At 57.4% G+C, this 19,977-nt stretch overlaps 2 protein-coding genes across 2 annotated transcripts in view; one reads left to right on the top strand and one right to left on the bottom strand.

Moving 5' to 3' along the window:
* Window positions 1-2,582: 2,582 nt before the first annotated feature.
* On the top strand, window positions 2,583-3,632 carry LOC125436435 (basic proline-rich protein-like; the record flags this gene model as incomplete). The annotated part of the gene is made up of 1 exon (XM_048503418.1): window positions 2,583-3,632. A coding segment is annotated over one exon (1,050 nt), but the record flags the coding sequence as incomplete, so codon positions are not given.
* Window positions 3,633-5,708: 2,076 nt separating this feature from the next.
* The window catches only part of LOC125436390, a 34,469-nt gene continuing 20,200 nt past the window's right edge, over window positions 5,709-19,977 (bottom strand). The window contains exons 4-7 of the mRNA XM_048503349.1: window positions 8,686-8,715; window positions 7,969-8,068; window positions 5,991-6,112; window positions 5,709-5,830 (exon numbers count right to left, since the gene is read on the bottom strand). Of these exons, the coding sequence (XP_048359306.1) occupies window positions 5,709-5,830; window positions 5,991-6,112; window positions 7,969-8,068; window positions 8,686-8,715 (374 nt within the window). The remainder of the gene's footprint in view (window positions 5,831-5,990; window positions 6,113-7,968; window positions 8,069-8,685; window positions 8,716-19,977) is intronic.

Below are 19,977 nucleotides of genomic sequence, written 5' to 3'. Positions count from 1 at the left end.
CCTCCAGCCTGTGTGAAAGACTCCCACCCTGTTAGTGCACAGGGTTGGGACCAGCCTAAACCGTGCCCTGGGTTCTGGCAGGGGGTCTGGGCTCCAGGGCCCTCTTCCCTCCTTCCTACTTCCCACCATGGAGCTGTCCCTTTCCCTTGTCTGTTCACACCACCACCCACATTCCCTGCTGCTGCGGCAGCTCCAGACTCGCCCTTTCCCACTTCCTGATATCCCTTCTGCCCTCTCCTTTCTCTGCCTCGTCCCAGCTGCTTCCCCAGCCCATCTCCCGCATCCGGCTCAGCTGTGGGCAGGCGGGTCCTGCTGGGCCTAAAACTCCTCTCTCCCCTGCCTTCCTCTTTGAACAAGGCCTCCACCGTCCCTGCAAGAGGCTCCTCTGCAGCCTTCCCATCTCCCGCGGTGCCAGCCCTTGCGTGACCCAGCGGGGCAAGTCCGGGCGTTGCGGCCGAGCCCGGACAACAAGGAAAGAAGACACTGAGGGGAAAACATGCCACTAAAAAGGTCACAAACTGAGACCAGTCAGTAAAATAAAAGCCAGGCAATAAAACCGTGCCCATTAAAACAAGGTACATAAAGCCAACAGCACATAAACCAAACAAACGAGTCTAAAATTATTCTGACAAATCAGCCCTCAGGCTAAGAGCAAACAATAAAACAGCTTTAAAAAGGTACAGCCCTTTAGTTGAAAGAGTGGGTAGAAACAGATGTTTTGGTCTTGTGGAAATGACCAGCTCACACAAAAGGCTGCTCATAGAACAGGGGTAGGGAACCTGCGGCTCGAGAGCCGCATGCGGCTCTTCTGCCCTTGCACTGCGGCTCCACGAGCCGAGCTGCCGGCCCCATCCTTGCCCGCCCTGCGGGCAGCAGGGTGGGCACACCAACTGCTCGCGGTCGGATGGGCCGCACCGCGGGCTTCCCCTCTCATCCACCCTGTTGGAGCGGGGTGGGCGCTTTCCTGGTGGCCGGCGAGGCCGAGCCACCGGCTTCATCCTTGCCCGCCCTGCAGGCAGCAGGGCAAGCGCATCCATGCGCTTCTCAGAATGAGCGGAGTAAAAGGTTAAAAAAAAGCGTTATCTTTATTTTAAATGTCAAAAATTATTTGTGACTCCAAGTGTTTTCTTTTCCCGTGGAAAACGGGTCCAAATGGCTTTTTGAGTGTTAAAGGTTCCCTACCCCTGTCATAGAATCATAGAGTTGGAAGAGACCACAATCAAAGCACTCCTGACATATGATCATCCAGCCGGATGTGGGAGATGAGCTGAAGAGAGCAGCAGTGGCGTAGGAGGTGAAGAGCTCGTGTATCTAATCTGGAGGAACCGGGTTTGATTCCCCGCTCTGCCGCCTGAGCTGTGGAGGCTTCTCTGGGGAATTCAGATTAGCCTGGGCACCCCCACACACGCCAGCTGGGTGACCTTGGGCTAGTCACAGCTTCTCGGCGCTCTCTCAGCCCCACCTACCTCACAGGGTGTTTGTTGTGAGGGGGGGAGGGCAAGGAGATTGTAAGCCCCTTTGATTCTCCTGCAGGAGAGAAAGGGGGGATATAAATGCAAAACTCTCTCTCTGTGTTGAATAACCTCCAAAGAAGGAGACTCCACCACTCTTGGAGGCAGTCCTGACAGTCAGAAAGTTCTTCCTAATATTTAGGTGAAATCCCTTTTTTTCTTCACCCTGAACCCATTACTCCTGGTCCTAATCTGAGGCAGCAGAAAAGAAGCTTGCTCCCTCTTTGACATGACATCCCTTCAAATATTTAAACAAAGCTATCATGTATCCCCTTGACCTTCGCTTCTCAGACTAAATATCCCCAGCTCCCTGAGTCTCTCTTTGTAGGTCATGGACGCCAGACCTTTTACCATTTTGGTTGCCCTCCTTTGGTCACATTCCAGTTTGTCAATATCCTTAAACTGTGGTGTCCAGAATTGAACACAGTACTCTAGGTGAGGTCTAATCAATGCAGGGTAGAGAGGTACAATTACTTCCCTCAATCTAGACACTATACTCTTATTGATGCATCCCAGAATTGCATTGGCTTTCTTGGCTGCCATATCACACTGCTGACTCGTGTTCAGTTTGTGGTCTACTGAGACTCCCAGATCCTGTTCGCATGTAGTGTTCTCAAGCCAGGTGTCACCTATCCTATATCTCTGCATTTCATTCTTTCTGCCTAAGTGTAGAATCTTACATTCATCTCTGTTGAAATTCATTTTGTTAGTTTTGGCCCGGCTATCAATTCTGTCCAGATCATTTTCCGTCCTGCCCCTGCCTTCCAACTACCTCTCCTAATTTGGTATAATCTGCAAATTTGATCAGCATGCCCTCTATTCCATCCTCCAAGTCATTGATAAAAATACTGAATAGCACTGGGCCCAGGACAGAACCCTGTGGCTCCCCACTAGTCACTTCTCTCCAGGATGAAGATGAGCCATTGATGAGCACTCATCAAGTTTGGCCAGTCAACCAATTACGAATCCATCTACCAGTTTGGCCAGTCAACCAATTACGAATCCATCTACCAGTTTCATTGTCTAGACCAGGGGTAGGGAACCTGCGGCTCTCCAGATGTTCCCACCCCCCCCCCCCCCCACCCCCCCCCCCCCCCACCCCCCCCCCCCCCCACCCCCCCCCCCCCCCACCCCCCCCCCCCCCCACCCCCCCCCCCCCCCACCCCCCCCCCCCCCCACCCCCCCCCCCCCCCACCCCCCCCCCCCCCCACCCCCCCCCCCCCCCACCCCCCCCCCCCCCCACCCCCCCCCCCCCCCACCCCCCCCCCCCCCCACCCCCCCCCCCCCCCACCCCCCCCCCCCCCCACCCCCCCCCCCCCCCACCCCCCCCCCCCCCCACCCCCCCCCCCCCCCACCCCCCCCCCCCCCCACCCCCCCCCCCCCCCACCCCCCCCCCCCCCCACCCCCCCCCCCCCCCACCCCCCCCCCCCCCCACCCCCCCCCCCCCCCACCCCCCCCCCCCCCCACCCCCCCCCCCCCCCACCCCCCCCCCCCCCCACCCCCCCCCCCCCCCACCCCCCCCCCCCCCCACCCCCCCCCCCCCCCACCCCCCCCCCCCCCCACCCCCCCCCCCCCCCACCCCCCCCCCCCCCCACCCCCCCCCCCCCCCACCCCCCCCCCCCCCCACCCCCCCCCCCCCCCACCCCCCCCCCCCCCCACCCCCCCCCCCCCCCACCCCCCCCCCCCCCCACCCCCCCCCCCCCCCACCCCCCCCCCCCCCCACCCCCCCCCCCCCCCACCCCCCCCCCCCCCCACCCCCCCCCCCCCCCACCCCCCCCCCCCCCCACCCCCCCCCCCCCCCACCCCCCCCCCCCCCCACCCCCCCCCCCCCCCACCCCCCCCCCCCCCCACCCCCCCCCCCCCCCACCCCCCCCCCCCCCCACCCCCCCCCCCCCCCACCCCCCCCCCCCCCCACCCCCCCCCCCCCCCACCCCCCCCCCCCCCCACCCCCCCCCCCCCCCACCCCCCCCCCCCCCCACCCCCCCCCCCCCCCACCCCCCCCCCCCCCCACCCCCCCCCCCCCCCACCCCCCCCCCCCCCCACCCCCCCCCCCCCCCACCCCCCCCCCCCCCCACCCCCCCCCCCCCCCACCCCCCCCCCCCCCCACCCCCCCCCCCCCCCACCCCCCCCCCCCCCCACCCCCCCCCCCCCCCACCCCCCCCCCCCCCCACCCCCCCCCCCCCCCACCCCCCCCCCCCCCCACCCCCCCCCCCCCCCACCCCCCCCCCCCCCCACCCCCCCCCCCCCCCACCCCCCCCCCCCCCCACCCCCCCCCCCCCCCACCCCCCCCCCCCCCCACCCCCCCCCCCCCCCACCCCCCCCCCCCCCCACCCCCCCCCCCCCCCACCCCCCCCCCCCCCCACCCCCCCCCCCCCCCACCCCCCCCCCCCCCCACCCCCCCCCCCCCCCACCCCCCCCCCCCCCCACCCCCCCCCCCCCCCACCCCCCCCCCCCCCCACCCCCCCCCCCCCCCACCCCCCCCCCCCCCCACCCCCCCCCCCCCCCACCCCCCCCCCCCCCCACCCCCCCCCCCCCCCACCCCCCCCCCCCCCCACCCCCCCCCCCCCCCACCCCCCCCCCCCCCCACCCCCCCCCCCCCCCACCCCCCCCCCCCCCCACCCCCCCCCCCCCCCACCCCCCCCCCCCCCCACCCCCCCCCCCCCCCACCCCCCCCCCCCCCCACCCCCCCCCCCCCCCACCCCCCCCCCCCCCCACCCCCCCCCCCCCCCACCCCCCCCCCCCCCCACCCCCCCCCCCCCCCACCCCCCCCCCCCCCCACCCCCCCCCCCCCCCACCCCCCCCCCCCCCCACCCCCCCCCCCCCCCACCCCCCCCCCCCCCCACCCCCCCCCCCCCCCACCCCCCCCCCCCCCCACCCCCCCCCCCCCCCACCCCCCCCCCCCCCCACCCCCCCCCCCCCCCACCCCCCCCCCCCCCCACCCCCCCCCCCCCCCACCCCCCCCCCCCCCCACCCCCCCCCCCCCCCACCCCCCCCCCCCCCCACCCCCCCCCCCCCCCACCCCCCCCCCCCCCCACCCCCCCCCCCCCCCACCCCCCCCCCCCCCCACCCCCCCCCCCCCCCACCCCCCCCCCCCCCCACCCCCCCCCCCCCCCACCCCCCCCCCCCCCCACCCCCCCCCCCCCCCACCCCCCCCCCCCCCCACCCCCCCCCCCCCCCACCCCCCCCCCCCCCCACCCCCCCCCCCCCCCACCCCCCCCCCCCCCCACCCCCCCCCCCCCCCACCCCCCCCCCCCCCCACCCCCCCCCCCCCCCACCCCCCCCCCCCCCCACCCCCCCCCCCCCCCACCCCCCCCCCCCCCCACCCCCCCCCCCCCCCACCCCCCCCCCCCCCCACCCCCCCCCCCCCCCACCCCCCCCCCCCCCCACCCCCCCCCCCCCCCACCCCCCCCCCCCCCCACCCCCCCCCCCCCCCACCCCCCCCCCCCCCCACCCCCCCCCCCCCCCACCCCCCCCCCCCCCCACCCCCCCCCCCCCCCACCCCCCCCCCCCCCCACCCCCCCCCCCCCCCACCCCCCCCCCCCCCCACCCCCCCCCCCCCCCACCCCCCCCCCCCCCCACCCCCCCCCCCCCCCACCCCCCCCCCCCCCCACCCCCCCCCCCCCCCACCCCCCCCCCCCCCCACCCCCCCCCCCCCCCACCCCCCCCCCCCCCCACCCCCCCCCCCCCCCACCCCCCCCCCCCCCCACCCCCCCCCCCCCCCACCCCCCCCCCCCCCCACCCCCCCCCCCCCCCACCCCCCCCCCCCCCCACCCCCCCCCCCCCCCACCCCCCCCCCCCCCCACCCCCCCCCCCCCCCACCCCCCCCCCCCCCCACCCCCCCCCCCCCCCACCCCCCCCCCCCCCCACCCCCCCCCCCCCCCACCCCCCCCCCCCCCCACCCCCCCCCCCCCCCACCCCCCCCCCCCCCCACCCCCCCCCCCCCCCACCCCCCCCCCCCCCCACCCCCCCCCCCCCCCACCCCCCCCCCCCCCCACCCCCCCCCCCCCCCACCCCCCCCCCCCCCCACCCCCCCCCCCCCCCACCCCCCCCCCCCCCCACCCATACTGGGCACTTTCCATCTGCCGTCAGAAACACCCCCCCCCCCCCCCGGCAGACAATGGAAGGCTTCTTGGCTGGGGTTCCTTATGGCCAAGGCTGCGCGGGTCGTGAAGGGCACGCATGACACTGTGAAGCAAGTCAGGCAGCCGAGGACGGCTCAGTCAGAACGTGGCCTACAACAAATGCCACGGAATCTGCTGCCAACTCTCCTGATGACACCTTCAGAGCCACCCACGGGTGCATGCCCCACAATTGCATGGCTGTTCATGGAGGCCAGGTGGCCAGAAGCAGCCACAGAGGCACGTCTTTGCTGGCACCCAGATCTGAGTGGCCCCACGCTGCTTCCACTCACACGAGTGCCACCGGTCCCACTCCCGGGGGGGGGGGGGCGGCAGAGCCCTCTCCGCCCTGCCCGCCTACTGACCTCGTCCGACTGCCGGATAGCCTTCAAGGCAATCCACACTGTCCCAACCATGGTGTCCCAGATCAGTCCCTTGTTCCACACTTCCACAATCAAGCCCAGGTCCAGGCGGCTGATCTCGCTTCAAAAGGAAAGGACACAAACACACAACTTTTAACATCTTTCTTTTTTTTCCTCCCAGCAGCACAAAACGACCCTACTGAACACAGACACGGACATGGACAAAGAGACACACACACACACACACACCCCTGAAGAAATGGAAATGGAAGAAATCCTACAGCTGCTATAATGTATTTTAATGAATTTTAATGTTTTATCGCTATATTGTATTTATGAGACCTTATATTGTATCTGTTTTATGTCTCTTTGTACACTGCCCAGAGCCCTTCGGGGGTTGGGTGGTTTATCAAGCCTAATAAATAATAATAAATAATTATTATTATTATTATTATTTCATGTGTCCCTTTGGACAGTTCCGGCCCCAATAAAGCAGCAGTGATGCCCCTTCCAATTACCAGCTGCTCCCAAACCAAAAAAAAACCCAGCTTAGCCCAGCAAGGAGGAAGATATTCTAACTCTCAAGAACCCCCAGCCTTCGAAACCCAGCCAGATGATAAGCCAGGTTTGACTAGAAAAAGCCCCCCTTCCCAAGACAGTCTAAGCAACGAGGAGCATCCTGTATGTAAAAAGGCCTGTGTCCCGTGTACAGACACAAGGGACACGCCCCTTCAGTCCAGCCGGCCCTCCCAGCCTCTTGAGCTCATGAGTAGGAGCCAGACCCTCCCCCCCCCAAGGGCTAAACTAGACATCCACGAGTCACACCTCTGGACGTCACAACATCTAGTCTGGCCCTCAGCAAGGATTGGTGCTGGGACTGGTGCTATTTCACTTGTTCATCAATGATCCGGTGAGCAGCTTTATGGAATAAGTAATTAAACCCACTGCCAGAGGCTGCAGAGACGGCCACAGAGAGCTTTAAAAAGGGCTCAGGACTGTCCGGGATTTTCACACTGTGTTGGAAATGCGCAAAACGGTCATCCTGACCGGTGAGCGACCCTTTGAGAGTCTCGGAGGCCATCAGAATGCAGCACAAAACATATCACCACTGGAGGATCAAGACGCCAGCCACAGATGCAGGCAAAGCGTCAGGAGAGAATGCTGCTGGAGCACGGCCACACAGCCCGGAAAACCCACAACACCAGGGGTGGGCAATTATTTTTTCCATGGGGCCGCATAAGAAACAGAAAATATTGTGGAGGGCCGGGCCAAAAGGCTGAACTCAATTCTGCATAATATTTATTGTATTTGTTTATATGAAAAAGCAGTAAATAGCATTGTTTTGACAAGCGGGCATGACTAGTATATGTTAAAGTTATGCAATGAAAAAGAGAGGTTGCCTTCCAAAAAATGTAATTTATTCACACAAATTTCTCAAAACAATGGTAGACAAAATGTTAACATTTTTTACTATTTGTGATTCATACGGGCCTGTCAGGGTCATCCGGCAGGCCGGATGTGGCCCGCGGGCCGTATAATGCCCGGGTCTGCACAACACCCTAGTCTCTCCATTCTCCTTAACATTACTGGGGGACAGCTCTGTTGCGCTCTGCAGCTGGAAGTGCACTTAGTGCATGTTAATTAATACCCATGTGTGCTTCTTGCCCTGAGGAATTCCTGTCCTGGCTGATGCGTCTTCCCTCATGCAGTCATATCACAAAGTGCTTTTTAGTGTGTGTTTTTTCCCTTTCACACCCCAAGTTCCCTTTTGGTGCTGCTTACGGTACAACTTCAGGCCAGCGGCTGGAGACAGACCCTCCCCTCCCTGTCCTGCAGTGGGAAAGTCTCTCGGGCCAGAATCCTTTCCCCACAATGGCTACAGAGCACTTTATTTTTTATTTTTTTTTATTTTGAGTTTTTTATACCGCCCTACCCCCGAAGGGCTCTTGACTCTCCTGGGCGCGGCGTCAGACTTACAAGAGGAAATCCTGCTCCCAGCACGGCTGGTCCCCTCGAACGGCAACGGTCGTGCTCTTCACATTTTGCACTTTCAGGGTCACGTATGTGTTGAATTTTTCTAAACAGAGAGCACAGTTAGCACGCTTGAGGGCAGAAAGGGCATCGTTACGGGAGGGTGACAGCAGGGCAGGGGCCGCTCTCAGAAGCATTTCGCTTCGGCCACTAAGGAGGCACGACGTGCTGGGGGGTGAGGCTTGACTTCCCCCCCCCCCCCGCAATGGCCAGCAAAATCTCCAGATGGTTCAGCGTTGCTGCTATTGTGCAAAGTGGGGAAGGACTGAGGAACGGAAGTTTCCACAAAGGAAGGCCGCCCAAGAGGAGCGCCTCCGACGTAAGGAGCCAAATACGCCTCCAGGGCCGGCAGCAGCAGCTTCAGAACCCCCTGCAAGCTAACCCAGCAAGTAGCTGCCCCACAACCTGGGACTTCCCAGCTCTCGTGGCCTGGCTCGATCTGCCGCTACGCAGGAGCCAGGATCGGACTCGGGCTGGGAGCCCTCGGGGGCTACTTTCTCCCACTTCACGGGATCGTGGAGCTCAGCTGTGAGCTGCAGCCCCCCCCCCCCTCTGAGCCTACGAGCTGGGGCAGAGGAGACGTGCAGAGAGTCTGATCCACAGAGAGGACACAAACGACAACGGGCGATGGGGCTTCTTCGGCTTAGGAAGGCTGGCACTCACCCGGGGGGCCCTGGAGCTTGGCTCTTTTAACTGTAAAAAAACAGAGACACACACACACACACAGAGAAGAGAGAGGAGAGAGTGAGCAGCTTGTTCCTCCCCAGAGCAATTTTTCTCACAAGTTAATTAAATGTTTCGAATACAGACAAGAGAAAAAGGAGCCCTACAGTTATGGCATCATTTATTCACAACAAAGGGGCTTGAATAAGCTCAACTGCTCTGTCCCAGATTTCTTCAGAAAAAAGGGGGAACAGTTAAGCCCAAGAGAATAGCAACAAGGAGAACAAAGCCCTCCATCCAAGAGCCCTGCAGTGCGGGCCCAGGTTGGCTTCTGCCCAGGCAAGGGTGGGGGCTCACGGGCCGAGGGGGGTCAAGGCCGAGGGGCAACCACCGCTGTTTCGCTCACTGCACCTTGGAACTGCCACGGTATTGGTGGAGAGACCTTGCTCATCACCACCTGCCCCGCCTACCTCCATTCAAGAACTCTGGAAGCCCTTGGGAGTTTTTACATTCAATTTACATCCCCCAGCAAAGCCAAAATGAAACAGACAAGCCCGTAAGTGAGACAGATGCTAAATCCAATAATAAAAACGCTGTCGCTAAAGCAACAAATCACCTGAAGTAGCGTGCAGCGTGCACACAAAAGCTCATAGTGTTACCCCAGTTAGAGGGAACAGGATAAGTTACCCAGTTCTTGTTTAGAGAATCAAAGAGACAGACAAGGAAGATGATTTTAAGAAGTTAGAAGAAGAAGAGTTTGGATTTATATCCCCCCTTTCTCTCCTGCAGGAGACTCAAAGGGGCTGACAATCTCCTTGCCCTTCCCCCCTCATAGCAAACACCCTGTGAGGTAGGTGGGGCTGAGAGAGCTCCGAGAAGCCGTGACTAGCCCAAGGTCACCCAGCTGGCGTGTGTGGGAGTGCCCAGGCTAATCTGAATTCCCCAGATAAGCCTCCACAGCTCAAGCGGCAGAGCGGGGAATCAAACCCGGTTCGTCCAGATTAGATACACGAGCTCTTCACCTCCTACGCCACTGCTGCTCCCTTAGTAAGTTTATTAGAGAGAAACAGGTTACAATAGCACCCTGGGAGGAAAGACTCAATTTTGGCTTTGGGGCTGTCCTTTTTACAGGAAAATTTCACATGGTAAGTCATTAAATTCTTATACATCACAGAATTCTTGACACCTCGGAACAACATACAAAACTTAATGTCCTTCAGTACAGACTCATATAATTTTGTCAGGTTAATGATTCTTTGACATAAAGATGTTTTCTTTTGGCGATTCTGAGAGGTATGTCCTATAGATTGATCGTTTCTTTATTACATGTTCATTGCAATACCTCGGTTAAACTCAGGGTTCATTACAAGAAAGTCCTTGAATAATTCTCCACTTTATTAAAGCAACTTCCTCCCGATGCTTCTCGACCTTTGGCATTATCTCAGTGTGCCTGCTTTCACCCACTTAGAAGGATGGCAGAACACAGAATTTGACAGGAGGAATGCACGAACGAAAGCAAGAATATAGGCAAGTGTAGTCCTGGATGCTAATATATGCACCTCTAACTCGGCTCTCTTTCTCTGGCCTTGGTTCAGTCAGAAGGATTTACTGCCCAACGTTTGGCTGCTGTACCCTTAAAGGCCTCTTTTTGTTATGTGTTGGGGGTTCGTTTAGGCTAAGTTTCACCTGTGCCTTCAGGTTCTGCCTAATCAACAGAAAGTGTAGATTGAAGATATGATTGAAGATATGATTGAAAGTGTAGATTGAAGATATGATTGAAGTCTATAAAATTATGCCTGGGGTAGAAAAGGTTGACAGAGAGAAATTTTTCTCTCTTTCTCACAATACTAGAACCAGGGGGCATCCATTGAAAATGCTGGGGGGAAGAATTAGGACTAATAAAAGGAAACACTTCTTCACGCAACGTGTGATTGGTGTTTATTATATGCTGCCACAGGAGGTGGTGATGGCCACTCACCTGGATAGCTTTAAAAGGGGCTTGGACAGATTGATGGAGGAGAAGTTGATTTATGGCTACCAATCTTGATCCTCCTTGATCTCAGATTGCAAATGCCTCAACAGACCAGGTAATCGGGAGCAGCAGCAGCAGGCCATTGCTTTCACATCCTGCATGTGAGCTCCCAAAGGCACCTGGTGGGCCACTGTGAGTAGCAGAGAGCTGGACTAGATGGACTCTGGTCTGATCCAGCAGGCTAGTTCTTATGTTCTTATGTTTATATCCCTGTTGCTTGGCTCCCTTTCATTCAGCTCAGATTGAGAGTTAAGAGTTTTTCTTAAGTGAGTAACTACAAATAACTAGTATAACATAGGAATAAAATGTATTGAATATAAGTGACTAATAAATGCCATTAAATGTGATTAAATGCGATTAAACTGTCAGTGATAACAATGGCAAGAATAAAACCTTGTTGGTCTTAAAGGTGCCCTTAGAGTCAAACTTTCTTTCTCTCTTTCTGCTGCTGTCGACCAGCACGGCCCCCCACCTGACTCTGCCAATAAAACCACATTCCATTAAAACCCCAGGGTTGGAATGTTTTCTTCATAGCCAAATGCGCCCCCCCCCCCCCGCCCACCACACCCTCGTTGCATTCAATACAGACTTCAGGAGGGACAAGGATGAGATAGAGACGGCTGAGATAGAGACGGTGGCTGCCCTCCGCTGCAGGCACAACTCCTCCACCTGAGAGGCCCTGCAAAACTGGGCCAAGTCCCCCAAAGCCTAGGTCTCATTAGGCGGGGAGCTCCACCCAGCCCTGGCCCCAGATGAAGACAGCTGGCTGACTCTGAGCCATGGATGCCCTCTTTTGCATCGCAGTCCAGGGAGCGTGGCGTGTCCGGATCACTCCCCTCCAGTCCCTCAGGGCCTTCCCAACTTGTCAACGGTGGTCAGCCAAGGGAGTTAAGCCAACCTCGGAAGAAGCTGCTATTCTAGTGCCCTATTTCTGAGCTCCCCAGAAGCCTCCAAATGGCCCCTCCTGGCGGTAGGATGTGAGACCAAGATATTTGCTGACGGTGGTGAGTTTTCCAGGCCGTGTGACCGTGGTCTGGTAGTTCTTGCTTCTGTCGCAGTGCCCTGGACAGGACCTCAGATGGACCTCAGAGGGCTGTCTTACCTCGTTCTCCTTGTCTCTATTTTATTCTCGCAACAACCCTGCAAGACAGGTTAGTCTGAGAGGGTATCACTGGCCCAAGGTTACCCAGCAAGCTTCCACGGCAGAGCGGGAATCAAATCTGGGTCCTCCACATCCCAGCATGACACACTACACCACGCTGGCTCTGGCAACACCCTGCCTTGGGAAACCAGAAGGGTCCACGTTCAGATTGATTGATTGATTGATTGATTGATTGATTGATTGATTGATTGATTGATTGATTGATTGATTGAATTTAATATACCACCCTATCCCTCAGGGCTCAGAGCGGTGTACAATAAAACATCAACTAAAAACATACAGTTTAAAACAACAGTCATCTTAAAACATCGCCCCACGGATCCCTTACAGAGCCCTCCTAATGAAAAATATGGGTCCTGATGGTATTGGGCCCATGGCGGGGGTAAGGAGGAGGGGGGCTGGGGCAGATGTGGAGACTGTCTTGGAACGAGATGGATTTCAGTCTGCGGGGAAGCAGGAGTTTGTGTGAGTTCTTCTGAGAAGCTGTGACAAGTGCTCTGGCGGGCTTCGCGTAGGAACGCCGCTCCTGCCGGGGCAGCACGTCCTGCCAAAAAGACGATTTGTTCTGCTTTGTAAATAACACCCAGACCTGGGATTTCCAATCACTCTCCGGGGCCTCGTAGGCTTTGATAGGCCAACAGCGCCTCCTGCTGGACGTTGAGAAAAAGAACACTTGGTTTTAGATAACACAGTTTGGGGAAGGACGGTGCATGAGTGGTCTGAATTAAAATTGCTGGATTTTTAGGTGCCTTCTGCACAAGGCAACAAAAGCTGTTGGCCGTTCAGAAGACCACCTTTGGACAAAGATTTGGAAAGAGCATCAGGGGCTGGCCAGGAAAAGTTGTGGGCCTCAGCGGAAGACGGAGCTCAAAGGCCTGGTGCTCTGGAGTACTGATGGGGCCAAGGTTTCTTTGGGTGGGGGGCGGGGGGAATGCACTCCCTTCTGCTAAGCCCCACCCATGCCCTAGAACTAGTGATGGTTGGAGCAGAATTGCACAGAGGAAGCTGAGAACTCCACACCACTAAGGAGGATTGTAGGATGCTCGTCTGCAGAAGAAGAAGAAGAGTTTGGATTGATATCCCCCCTTTCTCTCCTGCAGGAGACTCAAAGGGGCTGACAATCTCCTTGCCCTTCCCCCCTCACAACAAACACCCTGTGAGGTAGGTGGGGCTGAGAGAGCTCCGAGAAGCTGTGACTAGCCCAAGGTCACCCAGCTGGCGTGTGTGGGAGTGCACAGGCTAACCTGAATTCCCCAGATAAGCCTCCACAGCTCAGGCGGCAGAGCGGGGAATCAAACCCAGTTCCTCCAGATCAGAATGCACCTGCTCTTAACCACTACGCCACTGCTGCTCTCCTATTGAAGAGAACTCCTATTGTCCAGAAGAACTCCTTCAATAGGAGAAGAACTCTTATTGTCCAGGAGCACCTTAGAGGCGGCCAACAGGATCTGTGGCGCGTGGGCTTCCAAGAGTCAACGCTCCCTTCTTCAGGTATCTAATGAAGGCAACACTGAGTGTCAAAAACTCATGCCCAGGAAATCCGGTTGATCTCTGAGGCACTTTTAGCCTTGACTTGAGCTGTTCTGCACCACTGTGGGCTCAAGGGAAGGGTGCATCAGGGACTCTTGGGTGCCGCAGGGGTGCTGAGTACGGACAGGGCAAGAAGCACCTGGGAATCATCTGGCACAAGAATTGTGCGAGGCCAGGAGACCTGACCAGGTAACCACACGATGCCCTGAGAGAGCCAAGGAGAACGACCACAGAGGGGCCCTCAGCTACCAACTGCGGGGTCATGACTGCATGAATTAGTGGCCCCTTGGAAAAAATATTAGGCATTAAACTAATATGACATTCCTACTTCTGCCATGCCCCACCCAACCCCCCAGTCCGGAAAAATGGGCAAAAGTCAAAGGGGTCGATGGGTTTAGCCAAGCAGGCTCAGGCGTTTATTTGTTTATTTCATTACATTACATTTATACCCCGCCATTTTCTGGAAGACTCAGGTTTTTCGCGACTTCCTCAGGTCATCCAGAGTCCTAAAGCAGGTGAGTTCCTGCTTTAGGAGCAGCAGTGGTGTAGGAGGTTAAGAGCTCATGTATCTAATCTGGAGGAACCGGGTTTGATTCCCCGCTCTGCCACCTGAGCTGTGGAGGCTTATCTGGGGAATTCAGATTAGCCTGTGCACTCCCACACACGCCAGCTGGGTGACCTTGGGCTAGTCACAGCTTCTTGGAGCTCTCTCAGCCCCACCCACCTCACAGTGTGTTTGTTGTGAGGGGGGAAGGGCAAGGAGGTTGTCAGCCCCTTTGAGTCTCCTGCAGGAGAGAAAGGGGGGATATCAATCCAAACTCTTCTTCTTCTTCTTCCTGCTGTCGTCCTGAGCCTGCGATAGGTAACTATGGCTTGAAAGGCAGAGATGAATATTGCTCACTTCACTTTCAATTTGAATGAGCACGAAGGAGTTCTTCCTGAGCCCGGCAAGGCCAGACACGTGGGCCTAATTCAATCGCATTTCCATGCATATTTCCCCTCTCCCTGCTATCATACAGCCATTTGCTTTTTCATTTGCAACGTGTTTGGCTGTCTCTCCGCTATGCCCATAATCTCTCCTCATCCCTCCGTTCAGCCCTTTCCTCTTTCTTGTATTATGATGTCCAATAAGCCGCTTAATTCATTTCAGCTGGAACGACGCTCCCTGCGTCTCTCTTGGCTGTCCAGCCCTGGCGAGGCCGGAGGGAGGTTTGCCTGTCAGCCGACAACTCCCCACCATTCAGCCTCCACGCGTGACAGACGCCTCTGGCGACAGGCACCCTCCCCTTCTGGCCAGGGGTCCCAAGGAAGGAAGAGGACAGAAAAGCGAGTTAGCAACTTTTCACCAAAATTGCCTCCTTCGTTGCTCTTTCTGAGAATCTGGGAGACTATTGTGGCTTCTATTTATATACAAACCCATTTCCCTAAGTCCGTGGTCGTGAACCTTTGGCACTCCAGATGTTATGGACTACCATCCCCATCAGCCCCTGCCAGCATGGCCAATTGGAAGGACCAATTGGCCATGCTGGCAGGGGCTGATGGGGATTGTAGTCCATAACATCTGGAGTGCCAAAGGTTCACCACCACTGCCCTAAGTGATAAAAACTTCCTGAGACATCTCAAATTCTGGGTATGCTTACCATCATTACATTACACATTTCATAAACTTACACAAAACATGCACACACACACACACGCACACACACAAGCCTCTTGTCCTCAAAAATCCCACAGTCCCTGTGTCTCCTCTTTAGCGTCCTGCATGTCTGTCACAGGCAAGAGAATCCGTCCTGCCGAGCGCTGCAGCAGCTGCCCAAATTGGCACGCGTTGCCCAGAGTCCCTGACAGCCCAGAGGCTGCGTCCAAATCTGGGTAAGAGCTCAGCGCCTGAGGCAGGGCCGGCCGGCAGCAGGAAAAGGTGACGCTCGCTCGCTGGCTCGCTGGCTCGGAAGGAGGCAATCACCTGCTCAGGTGCTCCAAAGAACTAAGGAAAGGGAGGAGGGAACATCTGCATTTTCAAGCTGAATTCAGACATACAGGGAGGGGGGCTCATCCCCTGACCCTGAACGAAGGAGCAGATGGTCAAAAGATTATTTCCTATCTAAATCCAGCACATGATGTACAAAGCCTGTTGTTCTTGGGGGTGTTTCAGCAGCCTCAGAAAAGTCTGGGTCTGAAGCAGTGGGGCTGAGGCCGGAACGGAGAGGGCGGCAAGAGACCTGTGCAGGGGCTCTTCGCACAGCCTCCCTCCATCTCTGACCCAAAGCAGCGCAGCCTCCCAGGGGATTCTCAGATTGGACACACACCCCCTCTCCACACAGTGATGCACATAGGGGCAAAAAATCCAAACTTCACCTACACGCTACAGGGATCAGTGCTATCAGTCACAGACCAGAAAAGGGATTTGGGCGTCTTAGTTGATAGTTCCACGGGAATGTCAACTCAATGCATGGCAGCTGTATATGGGCCGGCATCTTCAGAGGATCTTCAGCCACAGATGCAGGCGAAACGTCAGGAGAAAATGCTACTACAACACGGCCAAACAGCCTGGAAACCACACAACACTCCAGTGATTCTGGCCGTGAAAGCCTTCGACAATACAACCAACAACCCTTCCTTCCTTTTCCCATGCAGGATATGGGTTCATCTGAGCCTCATTCAAGAAAAAGAAAGAATTAAGTTTGCCAGCAATGAGTGGGAAAGCATTCCTAGCTTGCAGGGGTGTAGCGAGGCAAAATGAAGCCCTGGGCAAAACCTGAACGGGCAGCCACTCCACCACGACCAAAAAATTTTTGCACCAGGACATTGGTGCCTGCAGGGGGTGCATTTCTAGACATATCAGCACCAAAATTTCAGCGTATCATCAGGAGACTGTCCTTATGCTACCCCCCAGGTTTAGTGAGGTTTGGTTCAAGGAGTCCAAAGTTATGGACTCCCAAAGGGGGTGCCCCATCCCCCATTCTTTGTTAAGGAGATGGGGGCTACCCTTTTGAGGGTCCAATAACTATGGACCCCCCAAACCAAACTGCACCAAACTTGGGGGGTCCCATCATGACAGTCTCCAGATGATACCCTGAAATTTTGGTGCTGATACATCCAAAAATGCGCCCCCTGCAGGAACATCGTAGAAATTTGCCCAAGAATCTTTGTTCTGCATTGAGTTTTCTGCATTGCTGTCAATGGGGGTTGCAGGCTGGGGGGGGGGGGCACATTTCTGAAGGCACAGTCTCAAAACTTTCAGGGTCTCATCAAAAGACTGCCCTAATGATACCCCCCCCCCCAGGTTTGGTGCAGTTTGGTTCAGGGGGGGCCAAAGTTATGGACCCTCAAAACTGTAGCCCCCATCTCCTATTAGCTCCCATTGGAAACAATGGGGGATGGGGCACCCATGTTGGGAGTCCATAACTTTGGACTCCTTAAAACAAACCTCACCAAACGTGGGGGGTACCATAAGGACAGTCTCCTGATGATACGCTGAAAATTTGGTGCCGCTAGCCTAAAAACTGCGCCCCCTGCAGGCCAAAAATGGAAAAACACTAAAAATACCCCAAAACGAACCCTTTGCTATTTTGATGCCCCCCACAAGGTGATGCCCTGGGCAGCTGCCCACCTTGCCCAATGGGCATTTCGCCCCTGCTAGCCTGGGTGTGTGTGGGGGCATGCATCAGAAGCTGGGGCACCCACCCCACCCCAGCCGTAGGGAGCAGGCAGGCTGGGAAGAAGGCAAATAAACATCCCAGGTGAACTGGAGCAGAAGTTATAGATGGGGGAGCAGATGGGCAGCCGGGCATTTCGGCAGCAGCCCCCATTCCAGGATGATTGGCAGCACGGTCCCAGGCTTTGTGGGCAGTGCTACCGTGGACGCGCGGAATGGCTCTGTACTGAATCAGACCCTGGGTCATCCATCAAGGTTGGCATTGCCTGCTCAGAGTGGCAGCCTCAGGCAGCGAAACGGCTTCTCCGCCCACTCCTGCCTGGTCCTTCCAAGTGGAGATGCTGGGCATTGAACCCGGGACCTACTGCAGGCAAAGCAGAGCCCCCGCCACTGAGGCACGCCTCCCCCCTCAGTGCTTTGCATGCACAGAGGATCCCACAGCATGAAGGCCGAGTGCTGCCTCCAACCGAAATCATTAGCGGCCAAAGCCAGAGAGCGGCATCAAAGAGACTGGGCAAGCGGCGTTCAGGGAGACGCTTCAGAGAAGCAGAGATCAGTCGGAGCGCCAGGCTGTTTTCCAAAAACATGACTAGCAGCCTTTCTTCGTAACAGAGTTCAAGGACGCTCACAACAGGATCTGGGAGACCTGGGTTCAAATTCCCGTTCCCCCACAACCCTTAAGCCTGTGCCATCTGGCCAGAGCAAAGTCCGGCTGTACAAACTCAGATACACACAAGACCCCCGGGGGGGAGGGGGGTGGCGAGAGGAGGGCTGTGCAATCCCCTGGGTCCTCCCCCTCCCCCTCCCCCTTCTCCACCCCACAGAGTCCTCATGTAGGGAGGGAAGGAGGTGCCGTCTCACCCAGTTCTTTCTCCCTGCTCTCAGCACCCCTGGGCAGAGGAGCAGCTCCAGCGCCATCCTCCTGGGCACCCAGCCCCACTAGCTCCATGCAGCCATTCCATCCCATGCCCTGCTGCTGCCCCTGCACCCTTCCTGCCTGGGGGAACTACTGTCCCCTGCCCCGCCCAGCCATAGGAGGAGGTCCTGCCAGCACCCTTCTCTGCTAGGCTGTGCCAGGCCACCGTGGGGCCAGGGTCTCTGCCAGCCAGCCAGCCAGCCAGTATCCGCAGCCCCCCCCCTCCTTGAACCCCAGCAAAATCAGCCAGATGGCTGTGAGGTCAGGGCCAGCAACAGAGGTTTCGGCCAGTCCGCAACAGCCAGCCACTCTCCCAACCTCGTCCACCTCACAGCTGGAAGAAACCAAGACTTCTTACCCTGTCTCAAAAACACTGTCTGCTCTTTCACCCAATGTGCCCAAACAGTCAGTAGTGGAAGTTATGCTTCACCTAGTATGGTGATAATGTGTCAATGAGTTCGATTTCGAATACCTTTAATGGCATATAAATAGTTTAAGATTAACACTGCAAGGTAATAACGGCCTTTACAACCGCTTCCAACAGCTCCTAGATGTGGCTGTTTAAAAGATATATAACCTTCTGTGTATCTGTAATGCCTTCACTTCCATGCAGGAAGGGGATTATGTGCTTCTTCCTACCTATCTCGTAAAAAGGACAATCCAACAGCATATGAGATACTGTTTCCACGGAACCCATGCCACACGGGCATTTCCTTCCTTTATGTGGAATTCCAAGGTGGCGTCCAAGGCTAAAAGAAGAAGGCAGGGCATTACACCTAGCTAAGGTGATTGCTCTACGCCACCAGGCCTCAATCAGGAGATAAAGGTACCAGGCTACAATTAATCTATCCACAGGTATTCCCAGAGAGATCGGGGAACAGGTTTTATTAGCTTCCTCTAGCATCTGTTGAAACTCTCTATCAAAAAGTCTCTTCTCGATAGCCCCGTAGACCTCCTGCTCTGTTAACATTAGCAGGTCCTCCAAGGAAATGCCCAACTCATTAAGTTTGGCTTCGATTTTAACCCACCACTGGATTGTGTAGAGGATGAAGTGTCCCTGGGATGTATAGTCCAGTTCATCTCGATTAAAACAAATCCTGGCCCAAAACTTGAATGTACGGCACCAGTCCAGAGTTTCCAGCCAATGCTGGCCTGTTTCTAAGCACAGGGCCGCATAGGGAATAGAATGGGGCAAGCCAAGGATTTTATACAGAAAGTACGACTGGACCCTTTCAACCTCTCTGCTCCATGTCCCTATCCCAGTGATGGCGAACCTTTTCGAGACCGAGTGCCCAAATTGCAACCCAAAACCCACTTATTTATCGCAAAGTGCCAACACAGTAATTTAACCTGAATACTGAGGTTTTGGTTAGAAAAAACAGTTGGCTCTGAGGTGTGCGTTACTCGGGAGTAAGCTTGGTGGCAGTCGGTGGCTTTGCTTTGAAGCAACCGTGCAACTCTTTCAATGGGTGAATCACGTAATTCTAGAGGTTTACTCAGAAGCAAACCCCATTGCTAAAGCAACTGGAGCTACCCTGTAAAGGATTTTCACAAGACTTCATGAAAATCAGTGCTCTAACAGGGTTACCTACCCTGCTTCCCCAAAACTAGGTCTTAGGTTCAATGCTAATAATCGAGCCCAGCGGCCCAGGCCAGCCTAGATGTGGCCTCTTGGCGCTGCCTCACAGAGGGTTTCTGAGTGCCACCTCTGGCACCCGTGCCATAGGTTCGCCACCACTGTCCTATCCAGATGGGGATCCCATAAAGGATTTGCTGACTCACTTTGGCATTAAATGCTCTCAACGCCGCAGGTGTCAATGAGTTTATAATCTAAGATAAATCAAGAAAACAACCAGTTGTTTAAAATGTGGCAGGCTTATTGTTCAATGCCAGAGTGACAGAAATGGCATAATTGCAGATTTCGCTCCGGGTCTGCTGTGTATGTGCCATAATTAATACATAAGTTTTGTAAATAGTAAGACGTTATAAGATGTCAT

The sequence above is a fragment of the Sphaerodactylus townsendi genome, linkage group LG07 (assembly GCF_021028975.2).
Source record: "Sphaerodactylus townsendi isolate TG3544 linkage group LG07, MPM_Stown_v2.3, whole genome shotgun sequence".
NCBI classification, from domain to species: Eukaryota; Metazoa; Chordata; class Lepidosauria; order Squamata; family Sphaerodactylidae; genus Sphaerodactylus; species Sphaerodactylus townsendi.
The sequence above is the reverse complement of the archived record's forward strand: the minus strand, read 5'-3'. Positions and strand labels throughout refer to the sequence as shown.